This window comes from Ambystoma mexicanum, chromosome 1p, assembly GCF_040938575.1.
Source record: "Ambystoma mexicanum isolate Mex_15411 chromosome 1p, UKY_AmexF1_1, whole genome shotgun sequence".
Taxonomy (NCBI): Eukaryota; Metazoa; Chordata; class Amphibia; order Caudata; family Ambystomatidae; genus Ambystoma; species Ambystoma mexicanum.
This window is the reverse complement of record NC_090921.1, coordinates 897,681,795-897,705,027: the sequence shown is the minus strand read 5'-3', so window position 1 is coordinate 897,705,027 and position 23,233 is coordinate 897,681,795. Positions and strand designations below refer to the sequence as shown.

The 23,233-nt window shown below is 41.9% G+C and overlaps 1 protein-coding gene across 1 annotated transcript in view; it reads left to right on the top strand.

Moving 5' to 3' along the window:
- CDH8 (cadherin 8) overlaps positions 1–23,233 on the top strand; it is a 1,279,274-nt gene that overhangs the window by 438,898 nt on the left and 817,143 nt on the right. Inside the window, exon 3 of the mRNA XM_069652973.1 lies at positions 21,459–21,753. Coding sequence (XP_069509074.1) covers positions 21,459–21,753 — 295 coding nt within the window. The remainder of the gene's footprint in view (positions 1–21,458; positions 21,754–23,233) is intronic.

Genomic DNA, 23,233 nt, shown 5'->3' with positions numbered 1-23,233 from the left:
GCTGGCTGCACCAAAATACTTAACATGATCGTCCACAAGGCTTTCTGAGTTCAGGGACCACACTAAATCCACATTTATCCTCCTAAGCATCTTCCTTTTCAAACCCTCTGCTCATCCACCTCCAACTCTCTGAGGGTTAGACACATCTCTAGGCAGAGAGTGGGATTCTACCTCTGTCCTCGGCTGGGGCCTTCCTCTAGAATAGCCTCTCTGCCGCTCTCAAACTTGAGCAGGACCACCTAAGGTTCTGAAAGCAACTCAAGACATTCATTTTCTTCTGCTTTCTCTCTCCCTCTCCCTTGATGATGTCCCTGTCTGATTCACATACCAGTTAACTGGCCACCCACTGAACCTGTGTGACCAGACTTCTTGCACTGTGGCCGTGCCTCCCAATCACTTAGGAACCGTATCTGCAACCCTACAGCCCCCTGACTCTCTGCAATTATGAGCCACCTCCCTGGCAGCACTTAAGAGTTCCTTTGCACTCTCCCCTCCCCCTTTGTCACCTGGCACTTCTCCTCCTCCCTCACTCCCTCCCGCACTTGCACGATCTGAATTACCAAAAGGCCAAGTAAGATCATTGTTTTGTCCTCCTTCGGTCTTCGTTTCCTTGTCTTGTCGTGCCTAGAAACACTTGGTACAGGAATGTTATAAATTACTTATCATCATATCATATCATAGCTTAATCTGAGATGTCGAGCACAAAATGTCAAGCCACCGTAAAACATGGCTGGACTAGCTGCAGCAAAATGCTAGTCTAGAAACATAATAACACATATGCTTATTTTACTATAGATGCCCAGAAAAATTGTCCTGTCAAAGTAAGAATTGACTGAACTGGCTGTACCGAAATGCCAGTCTAGCCACTAATTGCACATATCATGCCTGCTTTATCGTGGATGCCCATTATGTTTAGCACACCCCCATCCTGCCCCAACAATCCCACACATTCTGTCTACCTCACACTCTCTTCCTCCAACCCCCAAAATCAGCTCCTTGGCTGAGCATTAACACTACGTCCCTCTTCCTCATCTCAGTACTTATGTATGAGGCAAGCCACCTTATTGTCAAGTACTGAGATCAGGAAGAGTAGGACCAGTGGTCGAAGCAGGTGGGAACGGTGCTTCTCTACCTTTTTTTTAATTAAGTTTTACTGTTCCTATACTTATATTTTAAAAAGAAACCACTCTAGAATGGTTTCGTTTTAAAGTAAAACTGTAGGAACCAGTTGAAACATGCACTTCAGTGCACTGCACTGAATGTTCCCATAAACAGCAGGTGCATTTGTTTGGGGGTTTGTATTGTGCGTGCAAGGGGGTGCGACGATGGGGTTTGTGGTGACCGAGTCAGGCCAGCAGGGAACATAGTTCCACTACTTCTTTTGATACACTTCGATCTCTGAGTAGTACTAGAAGTGATGAAGATTACTGCTAAGTAATCCAGGTAATTAACACAAGCACACACTTTCCCACACCATTCACATGCTCATTTACGCATGCACCATCCACTCAAACACACACCCAGCCACACATACATCAAGAGCTCATTCGCACACATTATTTTATGCATCATATACAAATATACACACACAAACACCCTTGCATGCATGAACGGACACACACATTTACAAAAATAAATGTCTTACCTTTTCCCGAATCTGTTGTTGCTCCGAGGAAACCCTCTGCAAAGAGGGTTCTTTGGCTCCCAAGCTCCAAGGAAGCAAGGAATCAGCTCTGGTTCCTGTCAAGCGCAAAGCACAGGAGCCGGAGCCTTCCATGTCCTGTGGTGACGGGGGCTCATTCATTTCTAGGCTAATGCCTGATACTGTCTAGGGTCTCGAGGATAAGGTAAATTATTCTTCTGCCCTTTCCTAGCTTTGAAGTTTGCCAGAGAGCTTTTTCAAGACTGCCACTTCCAGTATGCAGTGTCCTTTATCCAAGTTTATCAGAAGCAGACAGGCCTTGTTGTTCCAGCAGCAGGTCAATTCGATTGTTCCTCTGAAGTGGTTGAGGAGAGTTTCTGACTTGGAAAGCTTTATCTTCACCTCAATGACTGAGGGCATTTAGAAGACTATAACCCAATAACATTCAGGTGAAATCATTCTTCTTCTGGTGAAAAGATATTCTATTAAGGGAGGGTGTCACCCCCTGATAACATCATCTTGACACAGGGATTGTTTTCATTTCTAGCTTTACCTCAAATCCTGGCTGCTGTGAAAACAGTATTTGCCTGGTGATGTCAGACCTAGAGTGGTTTGTCTACAGTTGAGAGGGGGAGCAGGACATATGGATGGCCTATAACATTCTGGAACCCTTGTCCTGGTAAACACTCCCCTGTTCATGTACCTAAAGTCCCCCCACTTCTGTCTGCCCCATGCCAAACAGAATCCAGTCATTAACCTCCTGGTGTGATACCCCCACAGTTCTGTCTAAAACAGTCAGACTACTCCACCCACGTTCAGGGCTCTATCTTTTATATTGACCTCTATCTTTTATATTGACCTTAAGGCTTGACCTTAATAGTGTGTGAACGTTGTACAGTTACAGACCATTGTGGCCTTAATATTGTCATGCACCCGCTCCTGAGTTGAATACGATTTTTTGAAAATAATTAATATATTGAAACTGTAGCCAGGGTTGCATGCATTACCCAGAAAAATTGGAATCAAGAAATCTGCTACAGCTACCGTGAATCTGATTGGTTTTTAAACTGTAAGGTTCAGAGCCTGTTTTGACATGCGTGTGCTCTTTGTTTCAGTTTGAAATGAGTTGTGTCAATAAAGGGATACTGTGTCAGTCTGAGTGAACGTGTGTTGTGTGCTGAGATGCAGTAGGTAGCTAGATATACACACACCCTTTCAAGAAGGTAGGGGATGTCATTGCACTGGAAGCTATGGTGGCCCACGGGTCAATATAAAAGATAGAGCCCTGAACGTGGGTGGAGTAGTCTGGCTGTTTTAGACATTCTAGAAATACTTACGGGAGCTGTTATTCGGACAGGAAAGTGTGTAGCAAAGCACAATCTTAAAATGGGCACAGAGGGTCATCTTCCCCTGTGTTGAACATTTAGATGCTTTCTGTGAGAGCTTACAATGACTGTCAGGGATCTTAAAGCCGCTGCTGAAATCACCCGACCTTATGCCCATTTTCCCATTTTGGACCAGTAATTACATTAGGTGAAATTACTGATTGGATTGAGTGAGGTTGGGGAGATAGCATTTTAAGTTGACATGAAATATAATTTTGACCCCCATTGAATGACTATTAAGTAGGATGTGTTGGTTTAAAAAACTGTTACTGGCATTATAAGAGCAGTCTTTGTTATTGTTTTAATTGACATACATGCTCATTTTGTCCCAAGGCCATCTCAACACAGAGGTCTGGCTAAATGATCTATTTGCATCCAAATGGAACAACAAGCATTTATGGTTAGTCCACAGCATCCATTTACTGACTTAATGTAGTAAAATAAAGGAACACATAAATGCATCTAAAATAATGAATGGCAATTCTATGTTCTTTCTATTTTTCAATAAATTACAGGTGTAAGCTCTTTTTCAAAGCTGCATAGAACAGAATGTATAAGGAAATGACAGACGGGGTTATTCATGGTGCAGCAGGGGATGGAAGGAATTCCAAAAATCCTCTGATCAGTGTACAAAAGTGTCCTCTCCTGCTTTTAGATACATATGAGCTCCATGTCAGATAATTAAAATGGTAAGTCAAAGTGGAAAAACAAATATAGCAATCTGTACGGGAATAGTGATTTTGCCTTTTGTAACAACAACAGAAAAGTGGTGCAGATGAGCAAAGAGCAAATTCAATTATTTTCATATGGTTGTGATACTCAGGCCACATTTGTAATCCTTTCCATATATGACTGGCTATGGTCACAAAAGCAGCACAAATCCAAAAATATACGAAGAATGAACCTGGGTTTTTTTTCTTTCCGAAAGTGTTTTCTAACATCCTGTAAGACAAATGTGGTCCACCAACCAAGACAATAGTCAAACGGCAAATCTCTGTGTAGGTCATGGTGTCGGATGAACCATGCTGCAGCAAGACTCATTAAAGCACTGTGCACATTCAACCACACCACCCTGACCCTCATCAAACTGCACTGGCTCCCACTGCAAGCCTGTATCATCTTCAAATCCTGTTGCATCATCTACAAGACTGTCATCCTGAAGTCCTCAAGCTACCTCACTGAAAAACTCAACATCTCCATAGGCCTATAATCCACCAGAAGTGAGGAAATGGGCAGACTTGAATAACAAAAGTGCAGGAAGGAAAGAAGACAGGCCTTCCCTGTTCTGCTCCAAGACTCTGGAACCTCCACCCCGTCAACATCAGAATTGCCCCATCATTTACAGTTCAGGAAATAGCTCAATTACTTCCTCTTAGAGGACCAACTCCTCCTTAACACCTAGGTTCACACACTATGCACTTTCCACACTACCTGAGACTATCTGATCTGCTCCCCACTGTCTCCCCCCCTGGTTGCTTGCCCATCCATTGTTGCCAATTGGCCACCTTCGCCCTCCCCTGTTAGATCCATACTGTTTTTTTTTCAGCTTCCCTCACTGTGTTCTCCAACCCTATGATTGTAAAGGGCTCCATTGTTTCCCGAAGCTAAGTACACACTCAATAAATAACCTAAAAATAATAATATAAAAACAGTATTTTAGTTTAAAAAACACATTGGTGATATATATACTTTTTACTCATGGTCCTTAGTTCATTACTCATTACTTTAAATGCTAGTATTGGCTGTGCTCATATTTCTTCAGCAACAGCATACTGTATGATATTTTACAGCAGAGGGCACCAATCCATTCTAAGAAAAAGATCATCTGCTTCATACAGCTAATTGGACATTTGAATAATGGCTGGTCTATGTTTTAGAAGAAGGTTCTTTAAAAAAGAGATAAGTGTGTATGTGTTGAGCTTTTTGCTTTAAGGGTTTCTGGTTTGGGTTGTCATGGTGCTATGTGAGTTGTATTCCTTTATTTTAATTGTTGTTAAGTCAGAAAGGACAGATGGGAAATCTTACAATCAGTTTAGGATAGTTGCAGGGAACTGTAACCTGATGTGAGGATAGTTTCAAGATTCAATAATGTGTTTAATTGTTCTCCTATGACCTAGGAGGATGCTTAATTATTTCAACTGTGTTGCTACCTCAGTTAATACTTGCTCTTCTCACTGTCTAGGGAAATATTGTCACTTGGCTCTTTCATGATTGTGCTATTACGTTTCCATACAACATTTCGAAGTGGAAGGGTTTCTCAGGGAGTAAAACAAACTGTTTTATTTGTGGAATGGGGACATTTTAGGCCAGTAAAAATATAATTATCTTTCACAAACTTCCCGTTTGTGATATAATATGCTTTCTATGTGCCCATTTATTACCATGAATACACATAGTATTTTGTATTATCTTTTTTGGCCTCATTATATTAGATAAGACACAAGCAGGGGTGCCCTGTGTGCCATGTACTGCTGTTGCCACCGGTATGAGCTGAGCAACACAGCATTGTTGGGGCAGACTACAGAATACAACTGCTTGATTCAATAAACTGCTTTTTAATGGTGGAATCCCATTGAAATACACTGTGAATCAGGGCCGATATCTTTTACTCCCTGTTTTTCTGGTTGGGACTATTTGCTTATTTTGTTATGGAATAAATCAGGCAGGCATGCTGATTATCCAGGGGGGTGTTTGTGAGTACTAATCTTTACTAGAAGGTGAAAAGGATGTCTATGGTACATTTTCACTGATCTACACTAATTGTGATTGCAATTCTGCTTAGGTTTATTTTGATTGTGGATGCGATCAGCATGTGGAAGAATAGCTAGAAGTAAATTATTCTAGAACGAGGCTATATGTAGATTATCAATTAGAACTCAATGAGGAGTATGGACTTTTTATCCCTGATATTATTATTTGTTTTAAGGGTTCTACAAAGGTGATTCCACATCATTAGCATCAATCATGATATCTCTGTTTTAACAATAGTTGACAATAATCAATTTAAAACATATCTACTAGCTTTAGAGAAGGCTACAGGAGGAGAAAGCTCACTTGTGTTTGAAGTCTTGATTTGTTTGCTGATGAGGAGACAAACATTAGTGTTTGTTGTACATTGTAACGTATGTAACGTATATTGCAACAGGTGATCTTTGCTGTAAAACCAGTGGTCTCCAGCCTGAGGGTCTCAGGATGTTGACTATGAATTCCAGTCCAGTTCAGTTTACAAGCCTTTATTCAGCATACAAATCACATAGGTAAATACGTAATCAAACAGATAGAGCCATACCAGATAAAAAGCTAAAATAGTTAGCATAATGATACAGGTAGACTGAACATCAGATTGGATTACACAATTGTAGCTCATCATCAGAATTCCATTATCCCTTACTGTGCTGGCTAAAAGACATAGGCCCTCATTCCAACCCAGGCGTTAAGGGTTTAACGGCGCCGTCGGCGCCGTTAACCCTTAACGCCAGATTTCCACCTTAACGCCTGCTTTTAGCAGGCGTTAAGTACCAAGGCGCTAAGCGTCCTTGGCGCTAATTACAGCACCGTAATTTACGGTGCCGTAATTAGCGCCTTCCCCACTCCCATTATGCCCTATGGGGCAAAAATGGGAATGGGGAAGGGTAAATGGGGATTGAGGATTTACCGCCCCACTCACCTTGGAATGGGGCGGTAAATCCGCCATCCGCCATCCACCATGGTGTAAACTACAATAAAACACTACAATGAAATTCTCTAGTCAATCATGTTCTTGAAGTGCCTTGTTTGTGCAATGGGTTATCTTGCTAGGTTCTCTTTTAAAACATTGTTCAGAGAGAGACTCTTCAAGTGCCTGAGTGCAGTGTACAACACATCCCCCCCGGAATGTGTTCTGCTTCGGACAGTGTTCCCAACACCTCAAAAGGTCTCCAAACATTGAAGCACACTTGTACTTATACAGTACCCTGGAAGAATGAGGGTATATCAATTAGCGCCACAAATAGCCACCTGAACTATGTAGGGAGTCTTTCCATGTTGCAATTTGCATACCTGTACATGTTAACTTGATGTAGCCGCCTGCACTGTGTAGTGTGGCTTTCCAATGTTGTAGTTTACCTAAATTTACCAGCTGCATTATTGCAGTTTATCTACATGCTCCTGCATGTTTTAACTTGTGTTGCTTTTAATGCACTGTCTCACAACCTAGCCACAGCGTTGTTTGTTTTCTTCCCCTCTCCCCCCTCCTGCACGTCCATCTCCCCCTGTAGCTTGCGCTCATGCTAAAGCACTTGCACATTCTGCATGTTTCAAGACCTTTTCTGAACGTTTTTGTTTTCTATCATTTTACGCATCCCTATTCCCTTGTCTTGATGCACCTTGAAACACAATCTTTTCGTATAGTGCACATTACAAATAACCAATAAATAACAATAAAAAAAACAACATAGTCCTAGGCACTGCCATAGATATCTCACGTCACATTGTATGTCCAGTTATTTCCATGGTATGCCAATTATAGTTGCATGCCAGGTACTGTCATTATATGAAATGTAGAGCCCCTACCATTTGATGCAATAATACAGTATCCAAAAATCCAATAGATGCATATCACTACAGTGCACAGGAGCATTAAAGCTTTAATTGATGATGATGATTTGTTATTTATATAGAGCTTTCACCAACGTGCTGTACTAAGCACCTATTTATATACAATTATCATCCAACTGAAGTTGGTACTCATTTATCAAACTCAGAAGAATGGAAGGATGAGTTGGCCTTGCCAAAACTCGAACTTGCGACCTGCAGGTGCACACAGATTACAGCAGCAAGCACTCAACCCCCTGAGCTATCTTACCGCGTTGTTATTAAAAATGCAATGCTAACATAAGAAAATATGTCAAAACTGGCTGCACAATGTAGGCCTAACATATGAAAACACTTAGAATGTTTGATGTAGCCTTCATAATGCACAGACAAATATGCCATGCCACATTAAGACATACCTAGGCTGGCTGCACCAAAATACTTAACATGATCGTCCACAAGGCTTTCTGAGTCTAGGGACCACACTAAATCCACATTTATCCTCCTAAGCATCTTCCTTTTCAAGCCCTCTGCTCATCCACCTCCAACTCTCTGAGGGTCAGACACATCTCTAGGCAGAGAGTGGGATTCTATCTCTGTCCTTGGCTGGGGCCTTCCTCTGGAATAGCCTCTCTGCCGCTCTCAAACTTGAGCAGGACCACCTAAAGTTCTGGAAGCAACTCAAGACATTCATTTTCTTCTGCTTTCTCTCTCCCTCTCCCTTGATGATGTCCCTGTCTGCTGCACATACCAGTTAACTGGCCACCCACTGAACCTGTGTGACCAGACTTCTTGCACTGTGGCCGTGCCTCCCAATCACTTAGGAACCGTATCTGCAACCCTACAGTCCCCTGACTCTCTGCAATTATGAGCCACCTCCCTGGCAGCACTAAAGAGTTCCTTTGCACTCTCCCCTCCCCCTTTGTCCCCTGGCACTTCTCCTCCTCCCTCACTCCCTCCCGCACTTGCACGATCTGAATTACCAAAAGGCCAAGTAAGATAATTGTTTTGTCCTCCTTCGGTCTTCGTTTCCTTGTCTTGTCGTGCCTAGAAACACTTGTGTACAGGAATGTTATAAATTACTTATCATCATATCATATCATAGCTTAATCTGAGATGCCGAGCACAAAATGCCAAGCCACCGTAAAACATGGCTGGACTAGCTGCAGCAAAATGCTAGTCTAGAAACATAATAACACATATGCTTATTTTACTATAGATGCCCAGAAAAATTGTCCTGTCAAAGTAAGAATTGACTGAACTGGCTGTACCGAAATGCCAGTCTAGCCACTAATTGCACATATCATGCCTGCTTTATCGTGGATGCCCATTATGTTTAGCACACCCCCATCCTGCCCCAACAATCCCACACATTCTGTCTACCTCACACTCTCTTCCTCCAACCCCCAAAATCAGCTCCTTGGCTGAGCATTAACACTACGTCCCTCTTCCTCATCTCAGTACTTATGTATGAGGCAAGCCACCTTATTGTCAAGTACTGAGATTATGAAGAGTAGGACCAGTGGTCAAAGCAGGTGGGAACGGTGCTTCTCTACCTTTTTTTTAATTAAGTTTTACTGTTCCTATACTTATATTTTAAAAAGAAACCACTCTAGAATGGTTTCGTTTTAAAATAAAACTGTAGGAACCAGTTGAAACATGCACTTCAGTGCACTGCACTGAATGTTCCCATAAACAGCAGGTGCATTTGTTTGGGGGTTTGTATTGTGCGTGCAAGGGGGTGCGACGATGGGGTTTGTGGTGACCGAGTCAGGCCAGCAGGGAACATAGTTCCACTACTTCTTTTGATACACTTCGATCTCTGAGTAGTACTAGAAGTGATGAAGATTACTGCTAATTAATCCAGGTAATTAACACAAGCACACACTTTCCCACACCATTCACATGCTCATTTACAAATGCACCATCCACTCAAACACACACCCGCCACACATACATCAAGAGCTCATTCGCACACATTATTTTATGCATCATATACAAATATACACACACAAACACCCTTGCATGCATGAACGGACACACACATTTACAAAAATAAATGTCTTACCTTTTCCCGAATCTGTTGTTGCTCCGAGGAAACCCTCTGAAAAGAGGCTTCTTTGGCTCCCGTGCTCCAAGGAAGCAAGGAATCAGCTCTGGTTCCTGTCAAGCGCAAAGCACAGGAGCCGGAGCCTTCCATGTCCTGTGGTGACGGGGGCTCATTCATTTCTAGGCTAATGCCTGATACTGTCTAGGGTCTCGAGGATAAGGTAAATTATTCTTCTGCCCTTTCCTAGCTTTGAAGTTTGCTAGAGAGCTTTTTCAAGACTGCCACTTCCAGTATGCAGTGTCCTTTATCCAAGTTTATCAGAAGCAGACAGGCCTTGTTGTTCCAGCAGCAGGTCAATTCGATTGTTCCTCTGAAGTGGTTGAGGAGAGTTTCTGACTTGGAAAGCTTTATCTTCACCTCAGTGACTGAGGGCATTTAGAAGACTATAACCCAATAACATTCAGGTGAAATCATTCTTCTTCTGGTGAAAAGATATTCTATTAAGGGAGGGTGCCACCCCCTGATAACATCATCTTGACACAGGGATTTTTTTCATTTCTAGCTTTACCTCAAATCCTGGCTGCTGTGAAAACAGTATCTGCCTGGTGATGTCAGACCTAGAGTGGTTTGTCTACAGTTGAGAGGGGGAGCAGGACATATGGATGGCCTATAACATTCTGGAACCCTTGTCCTGGTAAACACTCCCCTGTTCATGTACCTAAAGTCCCCCCACTTCTGTCTGCCCCATGCCAAACAGAATCCAGTCATTAACCTCCTGGTGTGATACCCCCACAGTTCTGTCAGAGCTTTATTTGACCCAGTAGTTTCCACCAGAACCGCGTGTGTGTTCTTTTGAGAAGGCATCTCAGGCTGGCCATAACATTCTGTTGTTAGTGGTACTTAGTTCCAGACTGTGATTCACACATTTCTGCAAAATGCCAAGGTCCCTGGAATGCCAAATGAATAGAAAGACATCACATAGGTTTTCCATTTTTAAACTGACGCTTCTCAAATGTCAACATATTCCATCAGATATAGCTTTATATGTATTTAACAGTCATCAGGACTTGCGGATGTAGAGTTAAATATCGTTTAGATCCTTGATGCCAGCCTTTCAGGGCAACCAATGCCTCAAAATTATTTTAATTCCAGCAGGCTGTTTTTAGGAAGTACTTGTGGCTCTCTGGCTGCCATAATGGCACACTACAAGGCATTTACTGGCGTGTCCGTCAGTAGAAAGAGCTGAACAGGGAGAACACATGTGCACTATTTTTTTCAGCATGGATAATTCAGGAAATTAGCAGAACACACTTTCCAAGATTGATTTACATGCATCATTTTGTGTTACAAAAATAAAAAGGTTAGGGATTTCCTACCTGCAGATGTCATTCTGTCACAAATGGACCATCTGGTATGAGACAGGAAAACTACTTAACAGTTGGGGGCTAGTTTATATTACTTTTACAGCTCTGACCATGGACATCAATTCACCAAAATTCCACGGGCAATGGAAGTGACATCACAGAAAGATATTTCCTTGACCTTTAACCCAAATGGCATCAGTTCCTCTTTAACCCTGGCGACATCGCTGGAAGTGGGTTGTTGTCATAGAAAAAAGTACATAAACATAAACATTTTAAAATACCAAATAGGTACTAAAGCAGACACAAATATTTTTGATACCAGCCACATTTTAACAAGGGTGCTGCCTTCATACGCCATGGATTGGGTCAGGCTATGACAGGGTTTGACCCAATAGAACAACATACGCTGATGCACTGCTATAGATATGGCACTTCACATTGTATGTCCAATTATGTCCATATTATGCCAATTATACCTGCATGTCAAGTATTGTCATTATATGAAAAGTATAGCCCCTGCATTGCCAGTTGCTGTGATAATACAGTATCCAAAAATTCAATAGATGCATACCACTACAGTGCACAGGAACATTAATGCTTTCATTAATGATGATGATTTGTTATTTAGAAAGCGCTTCCACCAAAGCACTGCACATAGCACATATTTGCATACAATTATCATCCAACTAAAATTAGTACTCATTTATCAACCTCGGAAGAATGAAAAGTTGGGTTGGCCTTGCCAGGATTCAAACTTGCGACCTGTGGATCACACAGCAAGCGCAGCAGCGAGCGCAAACCCCCCTGACCTGTCTTACCATGTTGCTATTAAAAATGCAATGCCACCATAAGAACACATGTCAAAACTGGCTGCACAATGTTTCCAGACACAACATAACACATCATGTTTGCTGTAGCCTTGATGATGCACAGTAAGCAATGCCATGCCACAGAAAGACATACCTAGATTGGCTGCAGTAAAATGGCAATCTAGCCATCCACTAACACGTATCATGCTTACTTTATCATATAGGCCCAGAATAATATACAGTGCCGCAATAAGGACTGGCTGCACCCAAATGCCAGTCTAGTCAGGTAATTACACTTAACTCAATTGCTTTATCTGTGATGCCGAGCACAACATGTCAAGCCAGAGTAGGCAATTGCTAGATTAGCTGCACCAAAATGCTAGTCTAGAAACGTAAGAACAATTTTGATGCTTACTTTATTATAGCTACCCAGTCAAATTGTTATGCCACATTAGGCATTGAATAGACTGGCTCTACCCAAATGCCAGTCTAGCCACTTATATCACATATCATACCTGCTTTATCATGGATGTCTCACCAGTCCCACATGTCTCGTCTACCTTGCACTCTCATCCTACAACCCCAAAATCAGCTCATTGGCCAAGCATCACCTTGTGCCCCTCTTTCTCTTCCTAGTACTTACGTTTAAGGCAAGGCACCTCATTGCCAAGTACTGGCACGAGGAAGAGTAGGACTAGAAGTAATGAAGATTACTGGTAAAAAGTCCAGGCTTTTAGCAAAAGCACACACATTCACAGACCATGCACATGCTCATTTGCAAATGCACACATGCCCCATCCACTCACACACACACACCCAGCCACCCATACATCAAGCAATCATTTACACCGATTACTTCATACAGCATATACAAATATACACACACAGACACTCTTGCATTCATGAACACACACAAATTTACAAAAAAATGTTTTCATACCTTTTCCTGAATCTGTTGTTGCTCCGATGATGTCCTCTGCAGGCAGGCTTCTCTGGCTCCCATGCTCCACGCAAGCAAAGAACCAGCTCTGGTTCCTGTCATGCTTAGAACATGGGAGCTGAAGCCTTCCATGCCCTGTGGTGATAGGGGCCTCAGAATCAATGAATAATACATTTTTAAAGTCAGAACCCGGATCTTGTCTGAGACCTTTTTATTTTTGATTTCTCTCTTCCTCTGCAACCCTTAACCAGGGGTCTTAAAGGCAGTGGCAGGGGTCACACAGGAGTTAACCCGGTCACAGCTGTGACTGTTAGTTACCCCCAAATGACGTCCCTTCTTCTGGCTATGTCGAGTAATTCTCCACTACCTCAGTTTTACAGCAGCAACGACTTGACTCTGATGGATGATTATCTTTGCCTTGATGATCATTCTTGTCGTTATAATAATGTCTGGCGTATCAGAAGATAGACCTTTAGTTTAAAATGTATTTCCTCTTGCTGTTTAACAATTCTAGCTGTTTTTTAACCTGTTGCTTATTAGATGAGATATGTACTGTTATAATGAGAATGTGCCCTACAAAATCTGCCCTTAGTGATTCTCTGCTATTTTATTTCCACCTCTTAATCCTTATCCCAGGTTTCACTGGCTGTCACGTTTCATCCACTCACTTCCAAGACACAGATATGGACTGGTATCTCCTGCCTCTATCCCAAATCTCTTCTAGATCCTACCACAAAAGACATACACATCTGAGTATCACGCAAGCGGATTTCAGGGATTATCTGCCTTTCCACCCAAGTGTCACCTGATGGTGTGTGTCTTGATCACTCACTTCACGAGAATCTGACTGGCAATGACCCATGATACTTACACACACACACCAATAATGCAAATGTGAGTCCCACACAAGCTGTACTCAGGCTCGGACGGGCATATACAGCAATAGGCCCATGGCCAAACCAAAAACGCAAAATAATTGCGTGGGCCAGTTATTTGGGTCGATGTGGGCCACCTTTTTGGCCAATGTGGGCCAGTTTGATGAGTTACTTCAATATGCAGCTAATAGTTTTGACCAGTGTTGCTGAATAAATACTCTTTGAAATGCACAATTTGCATCAGATTTGATAAAAATACTCCCCCTTGGGTACTATTCAAACAGTGCCACAAAAGGAATGAATGCACCTTCACAACCGTGGGCCACTTTTTCCCTGGTGCCCGAGACAATTGTATGCCCCATTCCGACACTGGCTGTACTCCTGCTCCTTCTCCAAAGTGCCCCCAATGGCAAATGACGAGTCCATTCACTTCAAAAGATGGGAACTGACCGGTGACTGCTCTCTCCAACCCCCTGAAGCTCTGCTACCTCTTCCCATAAAAATGGAATACATGTAACTAGTGTCAGCTAATAGCTCTGCCTCCGTGAAACTCTGCTATTTCCTCCACCAAAAATTGCATAACTGTGAATCTCACATCAGCTTCCCTCACAGATTTCCTGCTCTTTATGCTTTGGAGGGTGAAGCACAAATTTGTATTTTTTCTAATAGGAGAAATGGCACTTATAAAAAACATTTAGACAGACTGCCTGCTATGTCCTCATGCTTCGAGAAAATCATTAGTATGCTCTCCATACTTCAATAGTGGCACACAAAACAAATGTCATGTGCTTGGGTCTCTGATGTTCTCAACACTTCTCTAACTCTCATGTATTCCCTCTCGTTAAACTCATCGGATGGCACTTGTCTTGTCACCTACTTTAAATCACCAAATACACCTCACAGGATCACACAAACAAAGCATACCAAAGCATAACCTAAATCTATCTCTCCGACAGAGTGCAAACGCTATCTGTTTCTACCCTTCTTTACATTCACTGACTCGAGCTCCACTCCAGTTTTTTACACCTTCCCAACATTTCCTAAGCCTGCCTCCAGGACTGAAACTCCTGATTCTCTGACAGCTGGCTACTACTAAAATCAAGCTATATCCAAAATATCCCCTTTGCAGGCCGTGTGGTCAAACTCGAAATTCTTAAAGAACCACTTGGTAGAATTACCCAACATAGATATGAATTGTGATTTGTCCTTGCTTAGCGAAAACCTATTGTAGATAATGGAAGGCATGGTTGAAGGCATCTATTGTAATCTTTCTGATATTCCTGTGCCAATACAATTTGATTGATTAGTGCTTTCATTTTAGTTTGTATTTGTATCCATGCTATATATGCCGCTTTCACTGTGTATTTATTTATTTTATATATTCGACATTTATATTGCGCCAATACACAAGTGTCTCCAGGTGCCACGATGCAATAAGAGGGGGGCATGGGAAATTAAAGGGAAAACAACATGAACACAAGAAACATTTATATTGGGCTTGTGACAATTCTACCTTGCAAATGCATGACAGGGTGATAAGTGTAATAGTGTGGGGGGAAGAAGGAGAACTGCAATAGTGGGGGAGCCCTACAGGTGGGGGCGGGTAAAAGCTATTCAGGCCAGGGTGGCAAGTGCCTGGGGAAAGAGGGGTGAGGGGAGGAAAAGTGCAGTGGACAGAAAGACTGGGTTGGGATAGTCCAGGAAGTAAAGCCCGAGGGCAAGTGCTGGCATATGAACTGGCAGGAACTGGTAGAGGGGGTGGTCTGGACCTTGTATGACTCAGGAAGGGGCCAGGCCCCAGTGGCAGTGGCAAGTGGAGAGCTAAGCATGGGAAGGGGGGAGGATAATGAGATAAGGAAAGTCTTGAAAGGTTTCAGGAACTTAAAAAGAGCTGGCTCAAGTCTGAGGGGGGATGTTCCAGAGGGAGGTGCCAGCCAAAGAGAGGGATCTAGCACCCATTCTGTACTTGGAGAAACATTTGACCTTCAGAGAGTTGGAGCAAGAGGATCATAGGATTCTAGCTAGGTGGTATTCCGCAAGGGAAAGCTTGATGTAGGTTTTGAATTTGATCCTTGCAGTCACCAGGAGCCAGTGGAGAGATTTTAGGGCTGGTGAGATGCGGTCCCTCGGCTTGAGGCCAAGGATACGTTTTGCAGTCCTATTCTGGATTGGTTGGAGGGGGCAGAGGGAGGCAAGAGGAAGGTTTAGAAAGAGGTTGTTGCAGTAGTCAAGCCTATAGAGAACCAGGGCTCTGGAGACTTTGAACTTCTGGGGGAAGGTGAGGAAAGGTAGAATGCACCTGAGAAGATGAAGTTGAACAATGGACTTCATGCAAGGTCCATGATGTGTGAATAGAAGGAGAGAGAGGAGTCATAGATGATCCCAAGGTTTTTTACCTCACATGTGGGTGAGAGGACCCAGGGGGTCTGGTCAGAGATTGAGGGGGAAAATAGGATCAGGCGTACCAATAAGAGGGATTTCTGTATTGCTGGCATTGAGACAGAGATCATTGGCAGAGCACCATTCCTGAATAGACGTCAGGTATGAGGTAGGAAGAGGAGGAGGAGGTAGGGGAAGGCAGCTGAAAGAGAGCCTTGTGTCGGCTGCGTAACTCTGCAAGTGAGGAGAGTAGGTGGCAATCAGGTGGGCCAGAGGGGCCAGGTAGATCTTGATGAACCATGGTGATAGGATAGAACCCAGAGCGACACCACAGGTGAAGAGTGCGTGGGGGAGAAAAAAGGACCCATTTGAACTTGGGAGAGTCTGTTAGAGAGGAATGAGGTAAGCCACACCAGTGCCCTGTCCCTGATTCCTAGGGTATCACATAGATGGTATATGCAGATGGAGTGGTTGACAGTGTCAAAAGCAGAGAAGAGATTGAGGAGGATCAAAACAGAAGGAGAGTTAAAGTCCAGATTAGACAGTAGGTCTTCTTAGGTATTCAGGAGAGCAGTTTCAGTGCCTCTGGCTGCCCAGAAATCAAACTGGTGATCATGGAGGCAGCTAGCCATTTCGATGCGAAGGGTCAGTTGGGGGATGACCACCTTCTCCATGAGTTTGCCCAAGAAAGGGGTGATAGAGATAGGTTGATAGTTTGCCAGGCATGAGGGGTCAGAAGATTGTTTTTTTTAGGAGAAGGTGCACAATGGAGGGCTTGAGGGGTTGAGGGAAAGAGCCTGTGGCAAAAGAGTGGTTGAAGAGGTCAGCCAAGGCAAAGAATGTCAACGTTGTCCGTCATGGTTCTCTAGGAGCAGGGTAGCACCTGTTCAGAGGAGACTTTCATTTTATTCCACTGACATCGATATACTAAAGTATAGTTCAAGAAAATGTGGGATGTTGATATTTCCCTTTATTTCTTATGAGCTTAGGAGTTTTTAGAACACTTTCTTTGAGATGAAATCCCTGTTTTCTATTTCACTATTGTTCTACCCTCAGTCGCTTAACCACAATGTGTACATGAGAAAACATGTAAGAATGCAAGTAATGTCCCATACTTCCCCAGTAGTTTAAAGACCATGTTGCTGAATATATATGAAATTCTTTGTTGGGTATAGGGCCAGTAAATAAATATATATATATATATATATATATATATATTTCAAAAACAAACAGCTTCAAAGAGAAACTATTCAAGCGAGCAGCACTCCACGAACAGAAAAGTGTTCCAATGATTCAAATCATCATGGAAATCCAACAGCAAACACTGCATCTTCGGTTGTATAAAATATAACAGCCTTTATTTTACATATGCAGCAGATAAAAAGTATTCTCCCAGTGCAAATGTTGCTTTGCCAGACGGCAGCCTGACGCGTTTCACCACTAAACAGTCGCTTGTTCACAGTCACTCATTTCCCATAGAGTGTTTGTTTATATAACAAACACTCCCCCCACAGTGAAAGACATAAAGAAGGTGACTTAAAATCATCTCAAAAATAATGGCAATTAGCCATCTTGGCTTGGGCTACTGATTCGCATTACTGAATGGTATAAGCACATGTTTAAACGTTAAACATAACTTTTCAGCCATAACAAGACACATACAAATAAAATTTTTAAGTATTGGTACTGTTTAAAAATCAGCTCATAGTATATGACACAAACCACAATTATAAGGGCAATACGGAAACATTAAAACTCCCATGTAAATAACATGGTGTTGTCTTTCCTATTAGATGCATGAAGGCAGAGGTGATAATATAAATCTGCCTAAAATATTCACAGAGCCAAAAGGTGACTACTTATGCATCTTGCCATGTTTACGGAGTGCCTAGAAGCGGGATAACTATCTTCGCTGAATATGTAGCGTTCAGTCAAAATAAAGTGCATAGTGCTTTTGTATAAACAATGCATTCCTATGATATAATAGATTCATATAGAATAATACAAAATATTCATGTCGTATTATAAAATGCATAATGCAAACTATAAACATCTCTCTAAAATATTCCAATATGGTAAAGGAATGTTTTCCTGTGTAATACGACACTGTAAGAACAATATATCCCAACATCTGCTTCTAATGGTGACTACTAGTAACTCCTTTGCCATATGATGGTCCCATGTGTTTTTATCTAAATGATATAATGTTATCTTGTCACGTAAAATGCATGAAGGCAGGGGTAGCAGAATAAATCTGTCAAAAATATTAGCAGAGCCAACAAGCAACTGCTTATGCATCTTACCATTATTATGAAGTGCCTGGAAGCGTGATTAATTTCTTCGCTAAGTAAGTAGCGTTGGGACAATATAAAGTGCATGATGCTTCTGTGCAAACAATGCATCCTATGATACAGTATATACATATAGAAGGATATAGAGAACATTAATGTCATATTATAAAGTGCATAGTGCAAGCTATAGACATCTCTCTACAAATACTTCAGTGCAAGACAAAAGAATAGTTTTTCTTGTATAATACAACACAATCAAAATAAATATATTCCAACATCTACTGAGCAGTGACTTCGAATAACTCCCTAGCCCAATGGTGTTCCCATGTTTTTTTACCTTGATAATATCAAAAAATAAGTATAAAAGAAAAGAAAAAAAAAAAAATACTTTAAAGTGTCAAATATGCATATCAGATAATACATGCCCAGATGACAACTCTGAACTGAAAATGTAATCACACCATCTTAGACACATGTAATATCTCAGAATGGTATTCAGATTACCAGTACTTGCTTACCAGGCTGAAAAGAATCAATCAAAGACAGGCCTCCCTATGGGCATACCTGAGCCAAGTATATTCAACAGATAGTTTTTGAGTCAAATTGAAAGTCACCATAAAAAGTGAAAAAAAGGAGAGAAGTGATAAGTCAAAAAGGAATAAAAAAATGAAACAATGCACAATCAATTAAGCATATACAATAATGAAAAAAGCAGGTCCTTTGAATATATAAGCTACCGGGGATATTATCGTGTACAATATGATCTTTATGTCCCCAAAAAATGTGTAAAGCTCTTCATCGATGTTATGTCCCAGTGGTGTTTTACTCTCGAAGTCTAAGATATATTTAGTCTCTTCTTGGCGGAGTATTTTTTCATAATCACCATCCCTGGGGCCCGGGATGACCTTGTGAATGCCAAAGAACGTAAGATAAGCTGGATCGGCGTTATGCATTTCCGAAAAATGTTTAGCCATAGGATAAGAGCAGTCCTTATTAATAATGGCTCTCACATGTTGCAAGATACGCACTTTCAGCTTGCATTTTGTGCTTCCAATGTACCATTTTGAGCAAGGACATATCAAAGCATATACCACCAGTTCGGATTCGCATGTAATCTTGCTATTGATGTAGACCAGATGTTTTAGTATAGGGTGCTCGTAACTTTTGCAGTTCTTTGCATATTTACAGATCTTACATCTGGTACATTTGAAAAACCCTGTTCCTGTTAAGGAAAGCCAATTGGTATTTGTGTCATTCCTTTCTGTGGCCATGTAACTTTTCACCAATGAGTCTTTGATGGAGGCACTTTTACGAAAGGTAATATCAGGATGGTCATGAAGAATGCCACCAATGTCTTTATCAGCATTTAACACTTTCCAATACTTGTTGACTATTCTTCTAATAATACTCGAATGGCTTCCAAATGTCAGAATTAACCTGGTAGTATTTTGCTCCTCCTCTTTCGCTCTGTCCGTTTTTGGTGTTGTTAACATTATATGTCTGTTCATTTCACGGACCTTCAAATACGCCCTTTCAATAATCCTTTTGGGGTATTGCTGTTGTAGGAAATTAAAAGCTGTTATTTTGCTGGCTGAATCAAAATCCACAATTTTGCTGCAGTTGCGTCTAATGCGGACGAACTCTCCATATGGAATGCTCCATAGGAGAGACTTAGGATGGGCACTATTCGAGTGTAGTGGAATGTTGGCACCTGTGATTTTTTTGTGAAGACATGACTCAATTTTTTGTTCTTCTATCTTGACTTCTACGTCCAAGAATACAATAGATGTACGGCTGTGGTGTTCCGTAAATTTTAGATTCACATTGTTGATGTTGAGAGATTTGACGAATTCACACCACAGCTCTACTGAGCCGTCCCAGATTATGAACAAATCGTCAATGTAGCGGAGCCACAACACAATTTTTTCACTATATTTTACATTCACTTCTGCCCATACTGTTGTTTTCTCCCAGTATCCCATATATTTGAAAAAAGAAAGGGACTGGAATCCAATCCTGGGAGAAACTGCACTCAGGCTATGCTCATGAGGAAAAACATCACTCATAAAAGTACATGGACAAAAGAAGGCAGCAGCAGTTTAAAACAATATATATTTTAATGTGGGGTTGTTTGTAGAAATGTTTGTACAGTCTACAATTCTAAATTCTGCAACAGTATTAACGGATGTTCAAAATTAATCCCAGGGCTTTAAGTGTGACAGAGCTAGCCAGGGCAGAGCTCTGGCAGTTTTCCAAAAAGTACCCCTGTGTTACTGCTCTTCAGGGGCTCCCCCCACTAGCGCCAATCCCTGCAAGCAGCCCTTTCACTGCAAGTGTGATGAAAAGTCTGCTTGCAGGGGTTGGCCCGCAAATTAAGAAACACATGGAGTGGAGGGTGCAACAACATTATTGCTAGTTATTCACCCACCTCTCCCACTAACCTCGTTCAAAGGCAAGGCAATAGATGGCAGTGCCATTTTGTAAGAAGTAATTAGGAGAGTTGGGCACATTGTAGGCAATCCATTGCCTCTGCTTTTGTTTCTTAATATGTGACCCAATGACCGTTGCAGGCAGCTCTTTCAAGATTAGGGATCACTGTAGGGAGATGTGAATTGTGAAAAGGCTGCCTGCTGTGGTCAGCGCAGTAGATTACGAAACAAAAGGAGAAGAGGGTGCAGCAAAACGAATGCTAGCAATGAGCCCGCCTCGCCTATGAACCTCTTAAAAAAAAAAAAAAAACCTCCCAGCTCTTGTCCTCCCCTGGTCAAGTACTCATCCCCCAACCCATGAGGCCCCACTCGATTTCGCATTCCACTTAAAGCACTGATTAATCTGCTTGTGAATGCACAATATGACTTGCATAGGCACCACAGTGCACCCGCATAATCAGAATACATGAACATTAGCTGTAGAATAAGCAATACACGCTAGATACCGATTAGTGTGTCGTATACGCCCACGCGGTAAATGAGAACATGTTTTGCCATGGATGGTATATATTCCACGTCCCTTGTCCGACATATTTTATATGCAGCTGTTTATATGTACAATGACATAGATATTTAATATGACGTTTACAGTGAAAACTGCAACACAATGAACATACGTATAGAGGAAGATGACTAACTTTGCTCTAATTTCTGTTTTATAGCTACACACCGATCTGGACCCAGGCAGCCGCAAAATAAAATACATTCTGTCAGGAGAGGGGGCTGGGACCATCTTTGTGATCAATGACCAGACAGGAGATATTCATGCCATGAAACGACTGGACCGGGAGGAAAAGGCTGAATACACACTAACAGCTCAAGCAGTCGATGCGGAGACGGGCAAACCTCTCGAGCCTCCTTCGGAATTCATTATTAAAGTGCAAGATATCAACGACAATGCGCCAGAGTTCCTTAATGGGCCGTATCACGCGACCGTTCCAGAGATGTCTGTTGTGGGTAGGTACCTAGAGCGCAATGAAGGCGCTCTTAAAAGTCAAACATTCAAATTGCTTCTCACATCAGGGATTGTTTAATAAAGTACAATTATTCCAATCATCTTTTTTTTTTAATTGGCAATTTCAAAATTTGATTGAGCAACCTCTGACAATGCACGTTGCAGGTGGCAATCCAGTGATGAAGCATTAAAGCTGACAGAATTAATTCACTTTTCTTGAAATCCTTCAGCTGTTTGCATGCCCTTGATGACACAAATGTCTTCATTAAAGCATAATGTGTGGTGTACCATTACCTTATCTATCAATTCGACAGCCATTAATCTTAGAAACGTTGTTATAGTTTTATTTTTATTTTTTTATTCCTTTTTGGGTATTGTCAAGAGTCTAACTATTTTCACATATGTCTTCTAAAGTGGTACACATTACACGATTACACGTAGCTTGACTTTTGGTAGGAAAATAAATGACAAAGATAAGTGATTCTTGTGAATACCATATACTATTTGATATTCTTTGGGATGCTGATGTGCAGTGTTTTACCTTCATGAATATATTTGTGGGCAGGATAAGAGACACCTCAAGTCTCACTCTACGATGCTCAAGTACTATGCTCAGTGCACTGCCGGGACTCTTGCCTGTCAAAGGAAGGGACCACCAGGGGCAGAGCTAGGGGCATTTGTCAGGCTTAGGTCAGAGCAGTTGTCGGGATCCCTTTTCCTTTCTTCTGGAGGCCTAGTCTGCTGTTTCCCACACGCCCCAAATGCTTCTCACACAGTCCAAAATATTATGAATCCCCTGCCACATCTCCAACAGCCACAACTCATCAAATTTTGAGACTGGTATCAAAGTGATGCTGCAACACTGTAGGGGGTCCTTCAGGATAACATAAACAACAGAACATATAGATATGTGATTGTGAATGCCTCAAAAGGGCAGCACCTTGGCCTAAAAGGGGTGTGTGGCAGCTGCAGAATGGCGAAGAGCAGTAAGTTGCTAGTATCAGAGAAGGGCTTTGCGTAAGGGGGATAGAATGGACCTTCCAATAACACTATAATCTGCCATTTGCGTGGTGAGGATCACTGTCTGATCGCCTTACAAACTGTGCTGCACTTCTAAATAATGGAACAAAGGCAAAGGATTTGGATTAAATCATTTCATTTAGCCTCAGCCATTAACTATTCAAAAGGTCTCTCAACATAGATGACTAAAACAGACCTAATTTAAAACACCAATGCAATCCTTAAAAGATCCTCCATCTTTTACAAACTCACATACATTTAGATTCATAAATAAATGCGTGTCTTCGCTGGGGGGGGCTAACTTTTTTTTGGATACATGCTTCCCAAGTTGGTGCCATCTGAGATTGTGCAAAAAAGGGCACATTAGCAAAAGTGTAGTAAATCTTCATCAAGACGGAGACCACAAGTGCAGTCTTTATTTCCCCTCAGCCAATTGATTCTGCCAGTAATGACAACACGTTC